Below are 18,290 nucleotides of genomic sequence, written 5' to 3'. Positions count from 1 at the left end.
TTCATAACAAAATTTTATGTTACCTATACAGCTTAAGTTGTAACAACTGAACAAAAAATTCTTTGGTTTACATTTCTTTGGAGCTTGTTTGGGTCTTTTTGAGAGGCACATTTCTTTTAATAAAATAAGTCAGACTTCTGATGTGAAGTAAAAGCTTGAGGTATTTCACAGCCTACGTTCACACAGATCTTTACCTCATGATGTATTCGCTGGTAAACTTTTTGTTCATTGTCTAAAACTACAAAAGATTCAGAGGGTGCAGCATCACCATTAAAAATGAAGCTTAAATCCCCTCGTTGGCACTTCATGTCGGTAAAGTCTATGAGAGTTGTGTCCAGCCTGTGAAAATATACCGATACTTTAAAAGAAGTTACCCATAAACACTCAAACACATTAGTAAGTTCAGTTTGCAAGCAGAAGCTTTTTTTTTTTAATGACAACCAAACACACTAAGGCTTAAGTTTTCATAGAATATTTTTTAAATGAAGCCTGTACTCAGAAATGAAAAAAATTGCTATTAACAATTAATAAGTTTCACATTTTAACATCTCTACCATTATAAATGCATTCCAAACTATTCTTACACTAAACTCATAGGAAGAAGTAAAGCTTTCATCAGAAAACTTTATTTCAAAACTGCCAGCATGAGGAAGTGACAGAATTTATATAACCAGTATGTGCTACATGTTGAGAAATACAACTACTCCATGTGATCAGCACCCTATCCTACAAGCAGCAGCCACTGATTTGAGTAACAATATTAGGACATGACCCAAATTACAAAAAGGACTAAGAAACAGACAGATTTTTTTTTTTTTTTATTTGACTTATTTTAGTTGCTATTTCTATTTTTCCCCCCTCACCAACACAACAGAAATGCTTCTGCTGACCTGAATAACTGCAAGATGGAGCCAAGGACAAAGATCTCTCTAGCAATTCATACCCATTATTGCTCAAATACTGACTTCTTTAACAAAGATGGTTAAAGAGCCTGAATTCAGTTACCACTTCAGCTCTAAGGGGTGATTGCTTAATACTCATCATATATTGGCCTCTGATTTCAAGAAAGAATCTGTAGCTATTTTCACTCAGTGCCAGTCTCATACAAGCAGAGGACACAGAAATGAGAAGGAAAAAAAAGGTCTCAGACTCAAATTTGACCTAAAAAGTCAGTTCACACACCTATGCTAACAGCTTTAATAGAACAACATTTTCTACAGATTGAATCTTCTGAATCATATTCTTGACTTTCTGTTTTAAACTTTGGAACCTAAAGAAAAAGACAGAAAAGACATTTGAATCCAAAACCCTGAACTAAACCAGTTAAAGAGCTGAGCTTGGGAAAACTCCTGGAAGCTCTCTATTGACTTTGTGAATCTGTCACATTAAGCATTTTAAAAAGAGAAACTATGCCACTTTTTTTTAACTACACAGACTGGAGCAGCGACATTTCTCCACAAAATACTGAAAGCTCATGTATTTGAAATTGTGTTAAAAATATCAAATTCTTATTTTTCAATTAATCATTGCCATGTCTGGTAGATAAAGCCTTATACAGCTTAATTGCTTTTCCTTTGTATTTTAAGTGACTCAGGAACCGAAGTTAAATTCAGATCAATAGAGAAAAAAAGACAGTCTGAAGTTCAAACCACTTCTTGCCTCTGAACACCAACATACAAACACAATGCAGTTTCACAAATATTTGCAGACTCCTCAGTGCCCACTGGCATCCAGCATTTTCACTAACATGCAGATATTTATGACTTAGATAGCACTGCGAGGGTCTGACTAACTATAGCCAACATCTCAAACATTTGTTAAAAAACTTCGGTAGGGAAGATGGCCTCTGTAGAAGCACCAGAGTTGGGACCATGAGAAGAGGCACAATGCACGCACCAAGAAGAAAAGTCTGAAGTAGGCATGACCTGTCCACAACTGGTGATCTCTCTCTCTCCCACCCCCTTACCCCCCACTTCTAAGTAGCCTCTAAGTTATAGTTAAAATCGTTAAGTAACTATCCTGGCTTTGGTTGGGATAGAGTCAATTGTCTTCCTAGTAGCTGGTATAGTGTTATGTTTTGGATTCAGTATGAGAAGAATGATGATATCACACTGATGTTTTCAGTTAGTCTAAACATTGCTTAGCAACAAGTCAAGGATTTTTTCAGCTTCTCCTGCCCAGCCAGCAAGAAGGCTGGGACACAGCCAGGACAGCTGACCCAAACTGGCCAAAGGGGTATTCCATACCATGTGATGTCATGGCCAGTATATAAACTGGGGGGAGTGGCGGGGTGTGTGGGGGGATCGCTGCTTGAGAACTAACTGGGCATCAGTTGGCAGGTGTTGAGCAATTGCATTGTGCATCACTCGTATATTCCAATCCTTTTATTATTATTATTGTAATTTTATTAGTGTTATTATTATCTTTATTAGTTTCTTCCTTCTTGTTCTGTTAAACTGTTCTTATCTCAACCCATGAGTTTTACTTTTTTTTCCGATTCTCTCCCCCACCCCACTGAGTGGGGGGGAAGCGAGGGAGCAGCTGCGTGGTGCTTAGTTGCTGGCTGGGGTTAAATCATGACAGTAATGCAAGGCCAACCTTGACTTCCCATAAAGTCGCATACCTTAGGTAGATCTAGTTGTGAAAGTGCCATCGTTTGTGGAATATTTGTTGCTATAGAAGTTTCCCATTAAAGTTGATGTTTATGTATGGACCTCAAGTGCTATTTCACTTTAATCCACACCAAGGGGATTTGCGGATCTGAGTCACTCCCCCCTCCCCATAGGTGGGACGTGACAAACACACACTGTAAAATCAGTCCTTACCTGATATTTATACCTTGTTTGTGTATTTTACATGCATCAGAAGGCAGAATTCGGGAAAGTAAAGGCACTAAAGGTAGGGAGAGAGAATGCAATAGGGACATTAAGGTTCTTCTGCAAAGTATTTCTATTAAAACTATACATCAGTTTGAATCTCAATGTATATTAATACAAATACAGCATACCCATTTTCCATCATAATCTCAACATAAATATAATTGACTAATACCAGGGTTATTTCTATTCAATAACTGCAAAACTGATTTGTATTTGTACAGACTACTTTCAGCATCAGGACATAATTTAAAATGTCCTCAGCCACAGCTAAATCATTTACAAATTCTAATAACTTGTCTTCTAGCTGTTTGAAATTTTATTTCTATGATTTGATAGTTTACTTATATATTGTTCCAATTGAAAGCCTAGCTATAATTAAAGCAGAACACCCACAAGCAGAAAAAAAAGATCCAATGCACTAAGCTTAAAACACCAAGCAAACATTAAACAACCAGTGGAACTGAGAGTCAGTATAGTATTACAAGATGGATATATGAGGCTGCAGCTGTCCTTACTCTAAAGAGGATCCTTTACTTTATAGCAATAAAACCAATTCAACACAATGATATTTCAACACTTCTTTCAAAATGAACTACAAAGAATTAAGACCACCTGTAAAATGTAATTAGCCCAGACGACCAATAATTAGGACAGAGGCACTGCCCAGAGTATCTTTCTCCTTTCAAGAAAGGGAACATATAGAAAAAACTAAATAATGTAAAGAGAGGTGCAGTGAGACTCCTGGAGAAAAGGACCCCTAGAAGTTGGCTTTACCTCTGGCATTACTTTTTTCTGTGCAATGTCTGACTGCCACCATCATACTCGGCAAGTCAGGCTGCAGTCTCATCACTAAGCAATGTCTTACCTTACTCTATGCCTAGCTCTACTCCCTTTTTTATGCTGACTCTTCCATGAAAGAGTCCACTCATTAAATGTGCAGCACACAGTAGGCCACCTAGAAAAATGAGGTGTTTGTTCCATATCTGTTCAACATTTGATGGCAGCCTGGCTGTTCATTCCTCCTCTAAATATTGGAAGAGGCATATAGTCAGCAAATACTTAGACTATGCCTATATAAAAGTATATAAAATTACTAACTTAAATTTCAACCACTAACAGAAGGTATCACTTCTGATATTTTGACATTATTCGGACATGTTGATCATCGTTAGTATGTTTTTGCTAATTCATTTAGATTTTGCTTCTACAAATACAAGGGGGTGGAAATTAAGAAAACACTAAGCATTATACAGTCACATAATAGAAACACTAAGGTGAAGCTAGGGTTTGAAGAACCTACACATAGCTGCACTTAACTGACAGGTACCATTCAGAGTACAGGCTGAAATTCAGGGCATTAAATGCCCCCAGTGCAGTTACTCAACTAAATTGTTCAAACCACTGCTCTATAGTGACACCAATCGACCAGATAGAGACATTTTAAATATTTCACTCTTCTAATAATCAATTTCTTAAACAACAGCTTGTTCTCCCCAATATTGTGTCACTGAATTACAGAATAGAATTCAGCTCCAAAAATGAATACGCAAAAATAGTTCAGCAAAAAAGTTGTCTGTCCCTTCTTTATAACTTAGATCTTGAGAACTGGATTGTGAACTTTCCAACATGCAAACCAGAAGAGAATTTAAGCTTGAGAGAACAAGCATGCTGAAGACTGATTCCATTATCTCTGTACGAAAGGAATATGCAATTGCTTACCCCAACTTTGAAAATCCCAGTGAAGCTCTAGATAGAAGTCACCTAGCTGAGATGAAAAGAAGAATATATTAACAAGCTTTTTAGTCTAAATGACAACTGTAAAATTTGCTGAAAGACCAGCAGTTTTGTTTTGCCAAACAAAGAAAACTTTTTCTCTAATGTTAGTATTTGAATTTATACTGAACTTAACATTTCTGAAACTTTAACTAGAGTAGAATTAAATGATGATAAAATTATGTAACTCATTTGAACTACCCATTTTTAATGAATTATTTTTAAAAATAATAATTTACAGAACTATAAAGCCATGGATTGTAGAAGATTTATTGTAAATATGTGTTTAAAAAAAAAGATCCATGGAGCTCTTTGCTTGCTTTGATTGATCACATCCAACCCCATGGAATTACCTGTTCTGGCTTAAATTAATAAGTCAAGTTTCAGCTAGGAGTATTCACATACACAATTTTCAATTTGCCTTCTGGAAATATGCTTAAGTCTTTATATATAAACTTGTCTACCTCCATAAACATGCCAGCCAACACATTTAAATTGTATGCAAAACAAAAGCAAAGGCAAAGTAAGGGGTGACTTGATTAAAACTAGCAAATTATGGTAATACACTGAGATAGCCACATATTTCTACTCCATGCAAGAAGAAAAATACCCAACTCTAGGCCAGGTCTTGCACCAGCAGGAACAGGGAACAGCAGAGCTGTTTTAGTAAGGTTATGTCTGCTTTCTGTTTGCTCTCACACAAAACCTGAAAGTTTTTCACTTCTAGACAGACAGCAGGTTTGGTTTTTTTTCCCTTGGATTGATGAAAAACGTAGGAACACTGGTAGAGCATATTCATAGAGTGTATCACTGACACAGTTTAGCTCAACTTTTCAGATACATGGTTTAATTAACTTAAGATAAACAGCTGGTTTTCTACAAACCCATTCATATATTAACCACTTGACTAGGCAGGAGAAGCTCACCCCACCTAAAGGGAAATAAACACCTGCGTTTTATAACTATAGTTTTAGCACACTAGCAGCAGTTTGAAACAGAGGAAACTGAGCTTTTCTTCTTCATTTCCCTAAACTGAGGAAATTTTCACTGTGCTCAAGAAGAATGGACTGCTGCATGTAGATGGAGAATTAAACCAAAAATCTCTTTCATTACTAAGCAAGAAAAGAAAGTGTCAGTCATCATTGGTGACTAAACAAAACCAGTAAATTATTCACCAAAACAAAAGATTTAAGAAAGCCTTAAAAATCTAATGAAATAAATACAGATTAAAAACACATTCTTTAACTTTTAGATTGCAAAGACAACTAGCAGATCTGTCTTACATAAACCTTTCTATCTGAATTTCTAGAAGTTGAGAAGGAAGTATTATCTTAAAAATACACATAATTCTGTGACCCCTTAAAATGGACACTGTAAGCCAAGACTGCTATTAAGAGCAAAAGAGATTTGTAAAAGCAAGTAAAACCTTTTTTACAGTTTGCCAGAGCATCCATACTCAGAATATAAGCCACTGCTTTCCATAACGATCTTCTGTTGTCAATACAACTGCCTTGAACTTACCTCTTTCAGGGCTTTTAATAATCGAGGTCGCTTTTCTTCAACACTTTCCCTCGACTGCTGTTTAAGCTTCCTTAGAAGTGCTGTAACTAAATAGAAATTAATGATAAGGTAAATCTATTCTATTTGTTTGTTAATTACACGTTAGTGTTGTTATTTGACATCTTAAAAAAAGAAAAACCAATGCAAATATAACATTTCATCAGACTTTGGAGAAATTCACTTCAAGTTATAGTAATTATACATAGCCTACCTTGATCACAACAGGAAGAAAAGCCTCAATAATTTTTTATAATATAAAGTATACAATCATAGGAAGAGGTCTTTTACATGTGTATTAGTAAACATGTGGGTACACATGTATATTATTGAACACAAGCCTATAGATTACAGAACAGCTACTCCCACTGAGAAAATTCTTTAGTAGTGAGGAGCTGACATGCAGAATGTTGTTAGTATACTACAAACTAGTGCATTAATATTTTAATAGATATATAATATATAGTGAGTTTTCTGCTATGGGACATGGTAATACCAAATACTATTACTATCCACTAGTGAGCAGCAGTAGAATAATTTTTCCTTTACTACTTTGTCTCTGGAGTGAATAAGTAATCACCGTATTTGCCTGCTGAGATGCAACACAAAAGCATTATCACATTGTCAGCTGATATACCAAATATATGTATGACCACATGGAGCAGTTCACATTAGATGATCCCATACATCTAAAATCATTCTGACCTTGTAACTCCAATTTTAAATACAGAACACTAATTTATAGCTTTTACAATCTCTTTAAGCAAAATCGTAACTCTACTTAGCATTATGTATCCTAATACAATTTCTTTCAAGGAAATGGGCATGTATAGAGCTTTTTATATCGTATTTAGATACAAAAAAGTTTAGCTGATTCAGATAAACTCTTCAGAGAACTAAAATAGAGTATTATAAAAAACCCTAGCTTGAAAACCTTTGTTTTCCTGTTCTGAATGAGGCCTCCATTTCTAATTAATTGCAAAGCAGAGGTTCTTACTCATTTGTCTGTCTCCATAGCTGATGGCTTCTGCAAGAGGGCTCCATCCCTGAGCGTTTTTCACCTTTACTGGAGCATTATGAGCTAAAAGCAAGTGGGCACATTCTGTAACAAAATAGTAATAATTATTTCCAGTAAACATCAAGGATATAGCAATATCATTCATAATAAAGGAAACAATAATAAAGCAAAAGAAGTAGATATTCAAGATATTAAACTGTTTATCAATATACATATCTAGATTCTGACTCAAACTTTAACAAGCAAAAACCATTTATGTAAGTACTTACAGCACTTCCCTGTTAAATATAAGCACTAAGAACATAATTGGTGATCAACCACCAATTACATAACCTCTGAAGAAATGTCCCTTCTGCTGCTTACATTTTGCTTTTTCTAAAGCTGTTATTTCTTTACATGCGTATACACACACACAACTATGCAACAAATATTTTTAAAACATTACATCAGCTCTCTCTACTTCACGCACAAACCCACGAACCAAGACAAACTTCCTGGTCTTCCACACATGGAAGTTGTGCACAGTCTTCCCCCTCTCAATCTGAATCCCCTTCGCCCAAAGGTCAATGGCGAACTGATTTGCTAGAAATGCGCATGGAGACATAGACTTTAGGCAACTCTTGAGAACCTCGCGTTTATGGGAGGCAGAGAGGAAGCTGTGGCACTAACACATCCCTGTGTGCTGTAACGTCTTGTGGTAACATGGCATCTAAAGCGGGCAAACAAGCACGCTCTGACCTAGGAAAGCCTCAGAACAAGTCCAAAACCAGCTGTACAACAAGTAGCAGGTACTGTAGGACTAACAACGTGGGTATCTGGAGCACTGATGACAGACCACACAACTCGTGCTCCTGTGCTCCATCAACAGAGAGGTACACTTGCAACGCGCTACATTTTTCATCAACAGCATCAGTAACAGCGTGCATCAATGCTATCCCTGACACTCAGCATGCACACGCCGTGCCGATAAAGCAACGTTAACATCTCATCAAAGCCACACAAGTTCCTAGCAGAGTCACAGCTCAGCTTGCATTCCCTTCTCTGTCTCCAGGTAAAAGGTGATGGTGGAATGATGAATAGTCCTTAAAATTAAGGAGAGAAGAAGCTTTCAGTGTTTCCACGTTTTGAATAAGCTGTCCTCATTTGAAACACCTCTTCAGTTTCTAACGACAGAAAGTGAAGAAATGTCTCATTAGAAATTGGATGGGCAGGCATGACGGATAGAGGAACTTCCTGGATTATTCTCCTACTATAGGTGTTACAGGAAACCATACTAGTCATTCCAGATGCAGCAATCGTGAGTCACTGGCTGGCACGGTGTTTTGAAAGGAAGAGATACTTCACTGGTGAATATACTATCTTTTGTGGTAAATAAACAAAAGCCCTGACTACTTTGTCAGCAAACACAGAGAGGTATTTTTATGGTTGCTTAAATATAGTGCCTAACACAATAACAACACTGTACAGTGAGCAGGCAAATAAGCTTGCATTTACTAACCAGATTACATTTTCAGTTACACAAACAGGATGTAAATTCATCCTGCACTTCAGAAAAAACTGGCTATAACAACGCTATATACAGCTGAACAGTCTATATGCATCACCCCAGGAAGACGGAAAACTGACCTTTGACATCAATGAGACAGACTAAGAAGGTGGGAAAGCACCTGGGGTTCTTGGTGGATCAACGACTATGCAGGATTCAAAGTCGAAACAGTAAAACCAGGTATTGTACTGGATGTCATGCACAAATAGCCCTGCTCTAGGCAAGCTAGACAAAGGCTTACCACAAGCATCCTAAAGGATTTACACACAGGATGACTGACTATATGGAAGGAAGCCAAGAGGTGAACTGCAAACTGAAATCTAAAACATGCAGCCAATGAGAAAAAGGGTAGGGGGAAGAAAGGCCTCTCCTCTCCTCGCTACACTAAACACAGGGATAACTCATATTCAAGGGATCTGCCAGCACTGAATAGATATCCTAGAGCTGAAACATAAAATAACAAACTTTCAAGAAAGACTTAGAATAAATATTCAACCATACTGAATTAAAGTTGGTAAACTCTTTTCTAACAGTTTTATTAGAAGCAGCTTCTTTGATCAAAATTGTTTGTATTTATTAATGTGGTATGATACTGTTGTAGCTATACGGAAAGTGTCCCTTCATGACAGCTAATAGCCTTTTAACCAAAACCACACAACCCCTTCACCCAACAGTGAAAAACTTGTAAATATGAACTAATGACTGTGACAAACTAAAGCTTGAAACAAACACTGCAATAAGGCACAACAAAGTCATATACATAGCTGATCATCATTGCTTGAAAACATAAAGTCACAAAAGTAAAATCTATCTTACAAAGAAAAATGCCTTATCTAAGGCTGAGAAATTAAAGAAAGGCTTCTGCCACTGTCTCCTTCTGTTGTTCCAAGCCTCTAGTCTAGGACCCTCACTGGAAGACAGCAGTTCTGATAAAGCACCATTTTTCTCAGGTTGAAAAAACCTCCTGTCTCTGACTTCTAGCAGGCAGGCACTTGTAAAACATATCTGCCTCACTGCTGTCTCAAAAAGTTTTTGCATATCATGTTTTTCTTTCCTTCCCTTTTTTTTTTTTCATTTAAAAAGTATCACAGGCTAGACCAATATTGGCAGATTCCAGCAAGCTCTACTGCTGCTTCTTCTGTATAAGCCACCTCTCTCCCTTCTTCCTTCAAAATTACCTCCCACTCTCTCAATTATCTTAGATCACTTCATAGGTATTACCAAAATGTCCTGAGACAAATTATTGCATTTCCTGCTTTGCCCTCTCCAAATCTGCCAGGTGTTTCAGTTAACAACAGCTCTCTTGTGGAACAGTACCATGCACCAGGCATAGGACTCCCATGGCTGAATGAAACCAAGCCATTCCTGTTTCAGTAGTGAAAAAGAATTTTACTGTCACAGAGACTAAACAACCACATTCCAGGTTTCTTCTCAGTCTTGAAACACATCTATTTCTATACTTTCTATCTGAAGTACAAATTTAAATCTTGTGCCTTGAAATTCTGCTGTAAATAAATCCTCAAAGGGTATCTGGAAAGAGGAGACCCATTGTGAATCAACAGGCTGCACAGTCCTACAGGCTGTCCCGTGCCCCGCAAAGGGCAGTCCTGACACATGAAGAAACACCTAGGCAGCGAGTCAGAAATTCGAATCAAGTGAGTGAAGGAGTATGCAAAAGGCAGGTGAGCGATTACATTTCCACTCACAGAGTCATTTTATTCTAGAGGATGTTATTCTGATTCAATTCACTGGGAAAAAGCTAAATGGGGTTGTTCAACACCTCTAGTGACCAGATCAGCAACCAACACAGTGACACTAATAACCAGAAAAGTGTTGACAAAGAGAAAGGGTATCATCACACAAACAGAAATTACTAACCCTTCTGTACCATGAATTAACTGCACGTTAAAATAGAAATTTGCCTGGATCAAGCCCCCTGCGTACTACACATACTGAGTATATCCCTCTGCTTCAGCTGCTTGGATGCGAAAGGGGAAGCAGGCATGCATATGCTTGCCTCCACTGCTTTGAGTTGTTTCTCAATCTTCTATGATATTCCAAGTTTCCCAATTTCCTTCCAACTCTGCAAAAAGAGAGGAGCTGGGTCCACCCACTGTTCTTGTTCTAGGCTCATAAAGTCCAACTGCTACAACTCCTTTCCACTCTACCCTGTTCACTACCTAGCTCCTTGATTTTGGCCTAAAGAACCGCTCCGATTTCTTCTTCAACTTTTCTCTTCTAAATCTGCGTGGCATCTTCTTTTCAGAAAACCCCAACTTTGAAATAGCTTGAAACACAAGATCATGTTCAGGAAAACTGAAAAATCTTTTTTTCCTCTTGCCCCTAATTCTTCAGAATAATTTAAGAGCTAACAAAATTAATGGTTTTACCTACCTTTATGTCCCAACATCACAGCAAGATGTAAAGGAGTGTTTCCTAAAACACATAATAGAAATAAAAAGATATTAGATTCAAGGTAACAGAATCCATTGCAATTCCTTCAGGCGTTTGCACATACAACTCAAACATTACATGTTAAGGAACCTCAGTTCCATGCCCTAACCAAGGAACATACTAAAATACACCAGAGCAGTTACCTTTTTCTAAGCAAGCATTTGGATTATACTTGTTAAAATAAATATATCTGAAACACATTTCATGGGCCAAGAGAGCTTTTTTTAAATGACATCTTGAACCTTACTCCAGTCAAAGGGATCTAATTGTACCTTCAAGAAAGTGATAACCTCTGTGCTTATCATGGTCTGAAAAGTCTGATATTTTACAAAGAATGACATATCTAGGTTAAAAGCTACTCAAAGATATGATACTGATTAAAATTTTAAGAGCCTATTTTATTAATTTTTCAAAGATTCAGTACAAAATTTTTACTGATATGGCATTGGACAGATTGCGAAGTAACAGTAACTTCACTACAAAAAAGCCTTTTGGTTATTTTAATGCCTTCTTTCCAAAGAAAGCTTCTGAGATTATCAGCAGGTATTACAAACATGACCCTATTTTCCTGGCTATGCATATGACACATTTTGTACTTCTGTTCTTAAATATGCACTGTAAAGTACAGAGAGTTGTTTTTCTCGATTGATGCTGCTACCAGAATTCTGACGCATTTTATTTACGTAGCTTAAGGATGCAAAATTCTTCCATTTAACTGTATTACTCTGTTTATATGTTTAAACATTTTCTTAGTGGAGTTAACAGAAAAATTGCTGGAAAACAAATTTCATTTGCAATTATGACAAATGCATTTGATTTTGGGTTATTTTACAGTACCATGTTAGCAATAAGTACTTGCTACATGCAAAGGATGCTGTACTGTACATCTAAAAGATGCAATCCAAAACACTGAGAGGTTGCTATACAAAGTAATTCCCAGCATACTACAGTATCATGGAATCTCTGATCAAGATAGGCAAGCAGTAAAAGGCAGAGTTTCTAAGCGGTTTTGAATGAGCTATTCAACATGTAGTATAAATTATTCTTGCAGGTCACTAGCAATATCACAGACAGCTACATCCTGGTTCATTATGTACACTCTAACTAAGCCAACCTCAAATTTTCTATTAATAGATTTTGTAACATCTGTTAGTCAAAACATAATTTAGAAGACTGGATACAGCCATTCTTTTTTAAGTGACTGAAATAACAACATTACTGAGGAACAAACTTGAGAATGAGCCAAACCATGTACTCAGAAAATTCAAATTATGCAAGCCAGGGTAAACATTTTCCTCACCTTATCAGGCACTTCAATGGGATATATACATAAATATAAAAATAGCTCTACACTAAGTTTTCTCTCACATTAATAAACCTTAAAATTTAAAAAACCACCCCCCCCTCCTTTCAAACAGTGAATAAAACACAGCCAGACAGCGCCAGTAGCTATGACAGCTTGGTATAATGGCAAGAAACAACAAAACGAAAGCTAACCAGGTCCCTGACAGCTTTCCCAAGAACTCTGCTGGCTTTCATTTGGCCGCTAAGCAGAAGCAGTTGTGTGATAACACACATCATTTCAAAACTCCTCTGGACAAGGTTCTGAGCAACCTGATCTAACTCGTGTTATCTTTGCTTTGAGCAGGAGGTTGGACTAGATCGCCTCCAGAGAGCAGTTCCAGCATAGATTTTTCTTTGACTCAGCAATCACCGAGAAGTCTGCAATTCAAAAATTAGGTAGGAAACTTGGATACAGCAGACAAGGGAAAGAAGAAGAGGACCATGCAGAAAAACAGACAGTACAATAACCGATAAAGCACAAAAACTAGAATCTATCAATTCCAGAAGAAAAAAAATAAAAAGCTATTTACGAGGAAGCTGAAAAGCAGTAATATCCTGCTTGCTGGTCTTTAGCCAGTAAGTCCCTGGCAAGAAGGAGTCTAAGGTTTAACAAACATCAGTGAGATAAAATAAGAGGTTAGCTGCTGTACCAAAGGGAGAGGAGCCACACTAACAGGTAAGGCAGGAAAGCACCTTTAAGAAAGGGAGTAAGGAGAGGCATGGCAAACACATAGAAAAGGGACATTATGAAACTTAGAAAGAAACGCTGTAGTTCTACCGTTCTGGACTACCTGGCCCGTCAAGCCTTTTTTTCACTGCCCACAATAAACTCCTCTCCAGACAACTCCTAACCTGGACCAGCCAAGCTCAGGGACCACAGACGCAACAGTGCACGGCTGCTTTGGAGAGCCAGCTGGAGCATGGTGGTAGGACTGGGGATGATGGAGCAGCCTAACAACGTGCACCCACAGCACACCAAACCCTGTAAGCACCACAGTAATCTCACGTATGTTTTAATTCCATCAGAATTCCACTGCTACTTTACAAAAATACCTCCTTGACCCCTTCCCCAAAGGAAAACAGTCTCAGCACAAGCTGAGACACAACACTAGCTTTGGCACATCCAAAAATCAAAGCTGGAATGGTGGTTTGCACAGTTCCATCACTAATCATCCGTCTTAAGATCTGATAAACCTGGGGAGGTCTTGATACTCTTTGGGCCAAACAAAATGGGTTTGATCAGTAGCAAATTTAACTCTGACTTATCAAAATAAGCCATCCAAACTATGTAAGGCTGTATGTTACAAAATGAAGAAATTGCGGTGAGGAATCACTTAGCTCATAGAATGGGTCCATGCAATCTTCAGGTTCTTCCTCCCAGCAGGAGAAACAGAAGAGCTGTTCAAGCAGAAAGACTCCTCTTTTGTCTAATCATGGTCTTAAGCAGAGGTAAGCTTTCGCTCTGCCCAGGAAAACTGAGGGAAGACAAATGCCTTGGAAAAGATGAGACCAGTGCTGCCACAGTCTCCCATCTAGCAACAACCGTCAACCATCAAAATACTGAGTAGCAGCAGCGGTACTTATCAGGGTCTGAAGCCAGCAGCAGCCAAAGACTTTCCATAAGTTTCATCTCAAAAACCTGGCTGGCTGGCAGGCACAACAGGACAAGTTAACTTCCCACTCCTTTGGGAGAGATGGGATCTGAAAATGTAAACCCAACCCCAGCAGGTGCTGAAACAGAGCCACGCTATCAAGCTCTTGCTAGCATTTGGATGATAGAAGTCACAGACTGATAAATTAATTAGTACTAGTATTTACAGGACTCAAAGGGAACTGCTCCAAGGGAATTCTATCACACTGCAACCTCAAGTTGCACCGATCCTAAATTACAAATCATGTTTAGTTGCTTCATCATGGCAAGGACAGCTGCAGCTCCTCTAGAACGTTTACTATCCAGAATAATTCTAGGTTAAACTTGTCTGATGAAAAAAAAAAAAATTTGAACTTTAATGCTAATCAATTTTTCCTAGCCAGTGCACAGTGCAAATAAGCATTTCTGCCAGGATAGGCAAGAGGGTGGGAGAGGGCAGTTTCACTTCTTTCAGTTCCATGGATGGTTTTAACAGCTTGAGGTTTTCAGTGAACCACAGCACAAGCCACAACAGTAAACATTAGATGCCATGAAAACAAGTAGCTTTACGCGAGACAGCTGCTGGAGAGGGAGAGAAGGGTGCAAATGTACAACTATGCCATTTATCTATGCAAAGAGAGCCATAATAAAAAGGGCACTGTAAATAATTAAGTGGCTGACGTGTAGTTTTGATGACTTGCATGCAATTTAATCATAATGATAACCTGTTTGATATGATCATTTCTAGACACTGACTAGAACATGAATGGGCACATACTTGAACAGTTGCGATCAAATTCATTCTCTTTTGGCAACAGCTTGATTCATCATATAAACAAATCTCACATTTCCCTGTCATCTAAAGACAACTTCATCGATATCTATAGCTTTGGGAAATGAGCATATATGCCTCCCTCCCCAAGTCATATAGCCTACGGGGCCTTATTCCAAGCAAGCAGTGATACATCTGTGCCTGAAATCCTGCACACGCACACCCAGGGCATGCAAATAAAAACTGTTTGTACAAAAACATGCATAAAATACAGTACTTGTCCACACGCACGTGCATGTGTAGCTTTCAACCTTTTGTTAGGCATCTGGCACACCTACAAGGAAGCTGAGTCTGTTTTCCAAGAGTAATTCAGCAAGAAGATTTGTCTATTCCAGAATATAACATGTTTTTATTCTGGATATGTGTTTAAGCTCTTCAATGCCTATTATAGTAAAAATAAAAGTAATCTAATAGGTATACATACAGGCTTCTCCCAAGAAACTCATCATCTTTGGTATAATGACATTGGCCTTCTGATGGGTAATGTTTTTTGAAGTTAATTTACAGAGCAAGGCAGGCTGCATTCAATTTACAGACACAGCCAGTGTTTGTTTTACAGAACACCAAGAGTTTAACATTCTACAGGACCTGGCTTTTCTGCACTTAACCGCACACTAAAAATGGGACTGAATTATAAACAATAACTGTTACTAGAAGTTCTTTCTCCCCTCTGTCACTTCCTTATCATGTACTAGGATTCTTCGGGCTTATTTCCGAGCATAATTGTAAGCTGAAGTTATCTGTCCCAAATAACTCACAATTCAAATACGTAAACAAGTGACAGATGGATTCAGGCAGAAAGAAAACAATAACAAGGAAATATTAGTCAGGCCTTTGGTATGTCAAGACATCAAGGGTTTTGTTGCTGGGGTTTTTTTGAAAAGTTAATAGCAAAGGAACACTTAAAGTAAAAACTTGGAAGAAGATGAGACGGAAATCCCCAAAACATTCATATTCTAAACAGCACTGAAAAAGCAGAAAGACATTCATTTGAAATTTTTTTTTATATACGTGCATGTGCATATCTATATATTAAAAAAAAGGATGGTATCAATGGTTGTGATACACGTTGAAGATGGTAGTGCAGCAAAGATGGATCAGGAAGTGCCTTCAAAGGAAAGATATTAAGCTTATGATGATGAGTTATTTGATGAGGAATCGGAGGAGATGTAGGGGAGAAGTCAGCAGAAGAAATAAACCGAGTGAGAAAATTTCTTCCCGAGTCTGTTGCTTTCATTCTACTGCTATTTGCTGCGACATTTGGAATGAAGATGACAGGATAAATATATCTGTAGCTATATTTACTACAACGTACTTAGAAAAATGTTATGACAGTTGTAAGAAATACTCCTCCCCATCTTGATTGAGACAACTGAGCTGTACATTACTCTGCATACATTAGTTTGTGTTTCAGAGTGCCCAGTGTTATTGTGGACATGGCTTTTAATTTCCAATTACATTATTCTTCCCAAAGACTGCTCTACTTTAATTGTGTTATGTAAAATAAAAAGGAACATTAAGTAAAACAAAGGGAACATTTATCTCTTAATCAGAAAAAGAACATAACTGTACCCTTTAATCACAACTTCTCCAGATACCACATACGGTATAACTTAGCATTCCCCAGCAGAAACATATCATGTTACTCTTGAAATAGGTAGGAAATGTAGAGATGGAAACTAACCACGAAACTTAAGCTGACCTGACAGGCTGATTTATTTTTTAACAATGTAAAATATTCCCCCAATTAAACGTATTATTTTAAAGCGTTCTAGCAAGCTTTTAAAGATCTATGCGTTACAGAGTAGCACGAGGATTGTATTTCCACCTCTGCTACTGCCACTTCTATGCCCCAAGCAAGCTTGCAGAGGAGCAGAGAACAAGATTTTGGCTCTTTCAAACCCAGAACTAAAGCATTTAAAAGGAAAAAAAAGTTTTGTTTTGCTTTTTTTAGCTTGGGGGGAAAAAAAAAAAAATCAAAGATCGTTCCACCAACAGCCGAAGGAACCACTCCTGAGTGCGCTCACCACCTCCAAAAGCGAACAGGTGACAGTTCAGACACTTTACAGAAACGATTTTTTCTTTTTTCCCCTCAAAGGGAGGAGGTTTGGGACGTGAAGCAACACCCGGTAAGAGGAAGCTCTCCCGGCATTACGCTGTTACAAAAGCCGGTACCGTGCTCACCCGCATTACGAAAACCTCCACGAATTTTCCAAGTGCGCGGCCGCACTACCCCGCAGACCCCACGCACCCCAGGAGAGAAACACCGGCGGCAACGCAGCGAGGAGGGACGAGGTCTCGGAGAGAGAGACGAGGTCTCGGGCGGAGCAGGAGCGGGAGCGACGGCTCCGGCGGAGCCCGCGGCAGCTCCCCGCAGCGCGGCGGGCCAAGCGGCCGACCGCTCCCGCCAGGCCCGACCGGCTCCGCTTCCCCCCGCCCCGCTCCCCGTCCGCTCACCGTGACTGTCCTTCTGGCCGATGCCCTGGGTCCGGATGAGGGCCGAGAGCCGCCTCACGTCCCCCTTGAAGACGCACTCGTGCACGGGGAAGTGCGCCGGGCACTTGTCGGGCTCGGCGGGCGGGCCCGTCCCGCCGGCCGCCGGCCCCCCCTTCAGCGGCAGCCGGTGGTGGTGGTTGCTGAAGATGCGGTGGCCCCCGGCCCGGCCGCCCTTGCCGCTGCTCCCGCGCCCGCCGGTGAAGATGCCTCCGGGCGCGGCGGCCGCCTCCTCCTCGCCGGGCGCCAGCAGGTCCCCGTCCTCCTTGCTGGGCTTGTGGTCCCTGCGCAGCGAGCGCAGCTTCTCTCCGGTCATCGCCAGCGGCGGCGGCCCCGCCGGGCGGCGGGGCCCCGCCGGGAAGGCTCAGCCGCGGACCGGAGGGTCGATACTCTCAGAGCCGCGGCGGCGAGTCCCGTCCCGTCCCGTCGGCATCCCCCGCCAGAAGCACCCGAAACACCGCCGCGCCTCAGGAGCCCGCCGGGACCCGCTCAACGGCCCGGCGCCGCCGCCATCTTGGCCGACTGCTCCCGCGAGAGGCGCGGCGCCAGGCGAGACTTGCCCGGGCACCGCGAGACTGCGCGGAGGGCGGCAGGAGGAGGAGGAGGAAGGCGGGAGGCGGCGCGGGCCGGTACCGCCCCTGGCTCGGCTCGGCGGGTCCCCTGAGGGCCCGGCGCTTCCCCATGCGGGCCCTCGGCCGGGGCGGGGAGCCCGCGGGCGGCCGTAGGCGAAGGCCGAAGCCCCGGAGGGCTGCGCTGGCTCTTCG

The 18,290-nt window shown here is 40.1% G+C and overlaps 1 protein-coding gene across 1 annotated transcript in view; it reads right to left on the bottom strand.

The window, feature by feature from the left end:
• ANKRD13C (ankyrin repeat domain 13C) overlaps positions 1-18,013 on the bottom strand; it is a 28,356-nt gene extending 10,343 nt beyond the window's left edge. Inside the window, exons 1-7 of the mRNA XM_010561501.1 lie at positions 17,491-18,013; positions 11,168-11,209; positions 7,207-7,311; positions 6,174-6,259; positions 4,599-4,644; positions 2,826-2,892; positions 195-339 (exon numbers count right to left, since the gene is read on the bottom strand). Coding sequence (XP_010559803.1) covers positions 195-339; positions 2,826-2,892; positions 4,599-4,644; positions 6,174-6,259; positions 7,207-7,311; positions 11,168-11,209; positions 17,491-17,842 — 843 coding nt within the window. The 5' untranslated portion in view covers positions 17,843-18,013. The remainder of the gene's footprint in view (positions 1-194; positions 340-2,825; positions 2,893-4,598; positions 4,645-6,173; positions 6,260-7,206; positions 7,312-11,167; positions 11,210-17,490) is intronic.
• Between the last annotated feature and the right edge of the window lie 277 nt (positions 18,014-18,290).

This window comes from Haliaeetus leucocephalus, unplaced genomic scaffold (assembly GCF_000737465.1).
Source record: "Haliaeetus leucocephalus isolate CR32 unplaced genomic scaffold, Haliaeetus_leucocephalus-4.0 Scaffold147, whole genome shotgun sequence".
Taxonomy (NCBI): Eukaryota; Metazoa; Chordata; class Aves; order Accipitriformes; family Accipitridae; genus Haliaeetus; species Haliaeetus leucocephalus.
The sequence above is the reverse complement of the archived record's forward strand: the minus strand, read 5'-3'. Positions and strand labels throughout refer to the sequence as shown.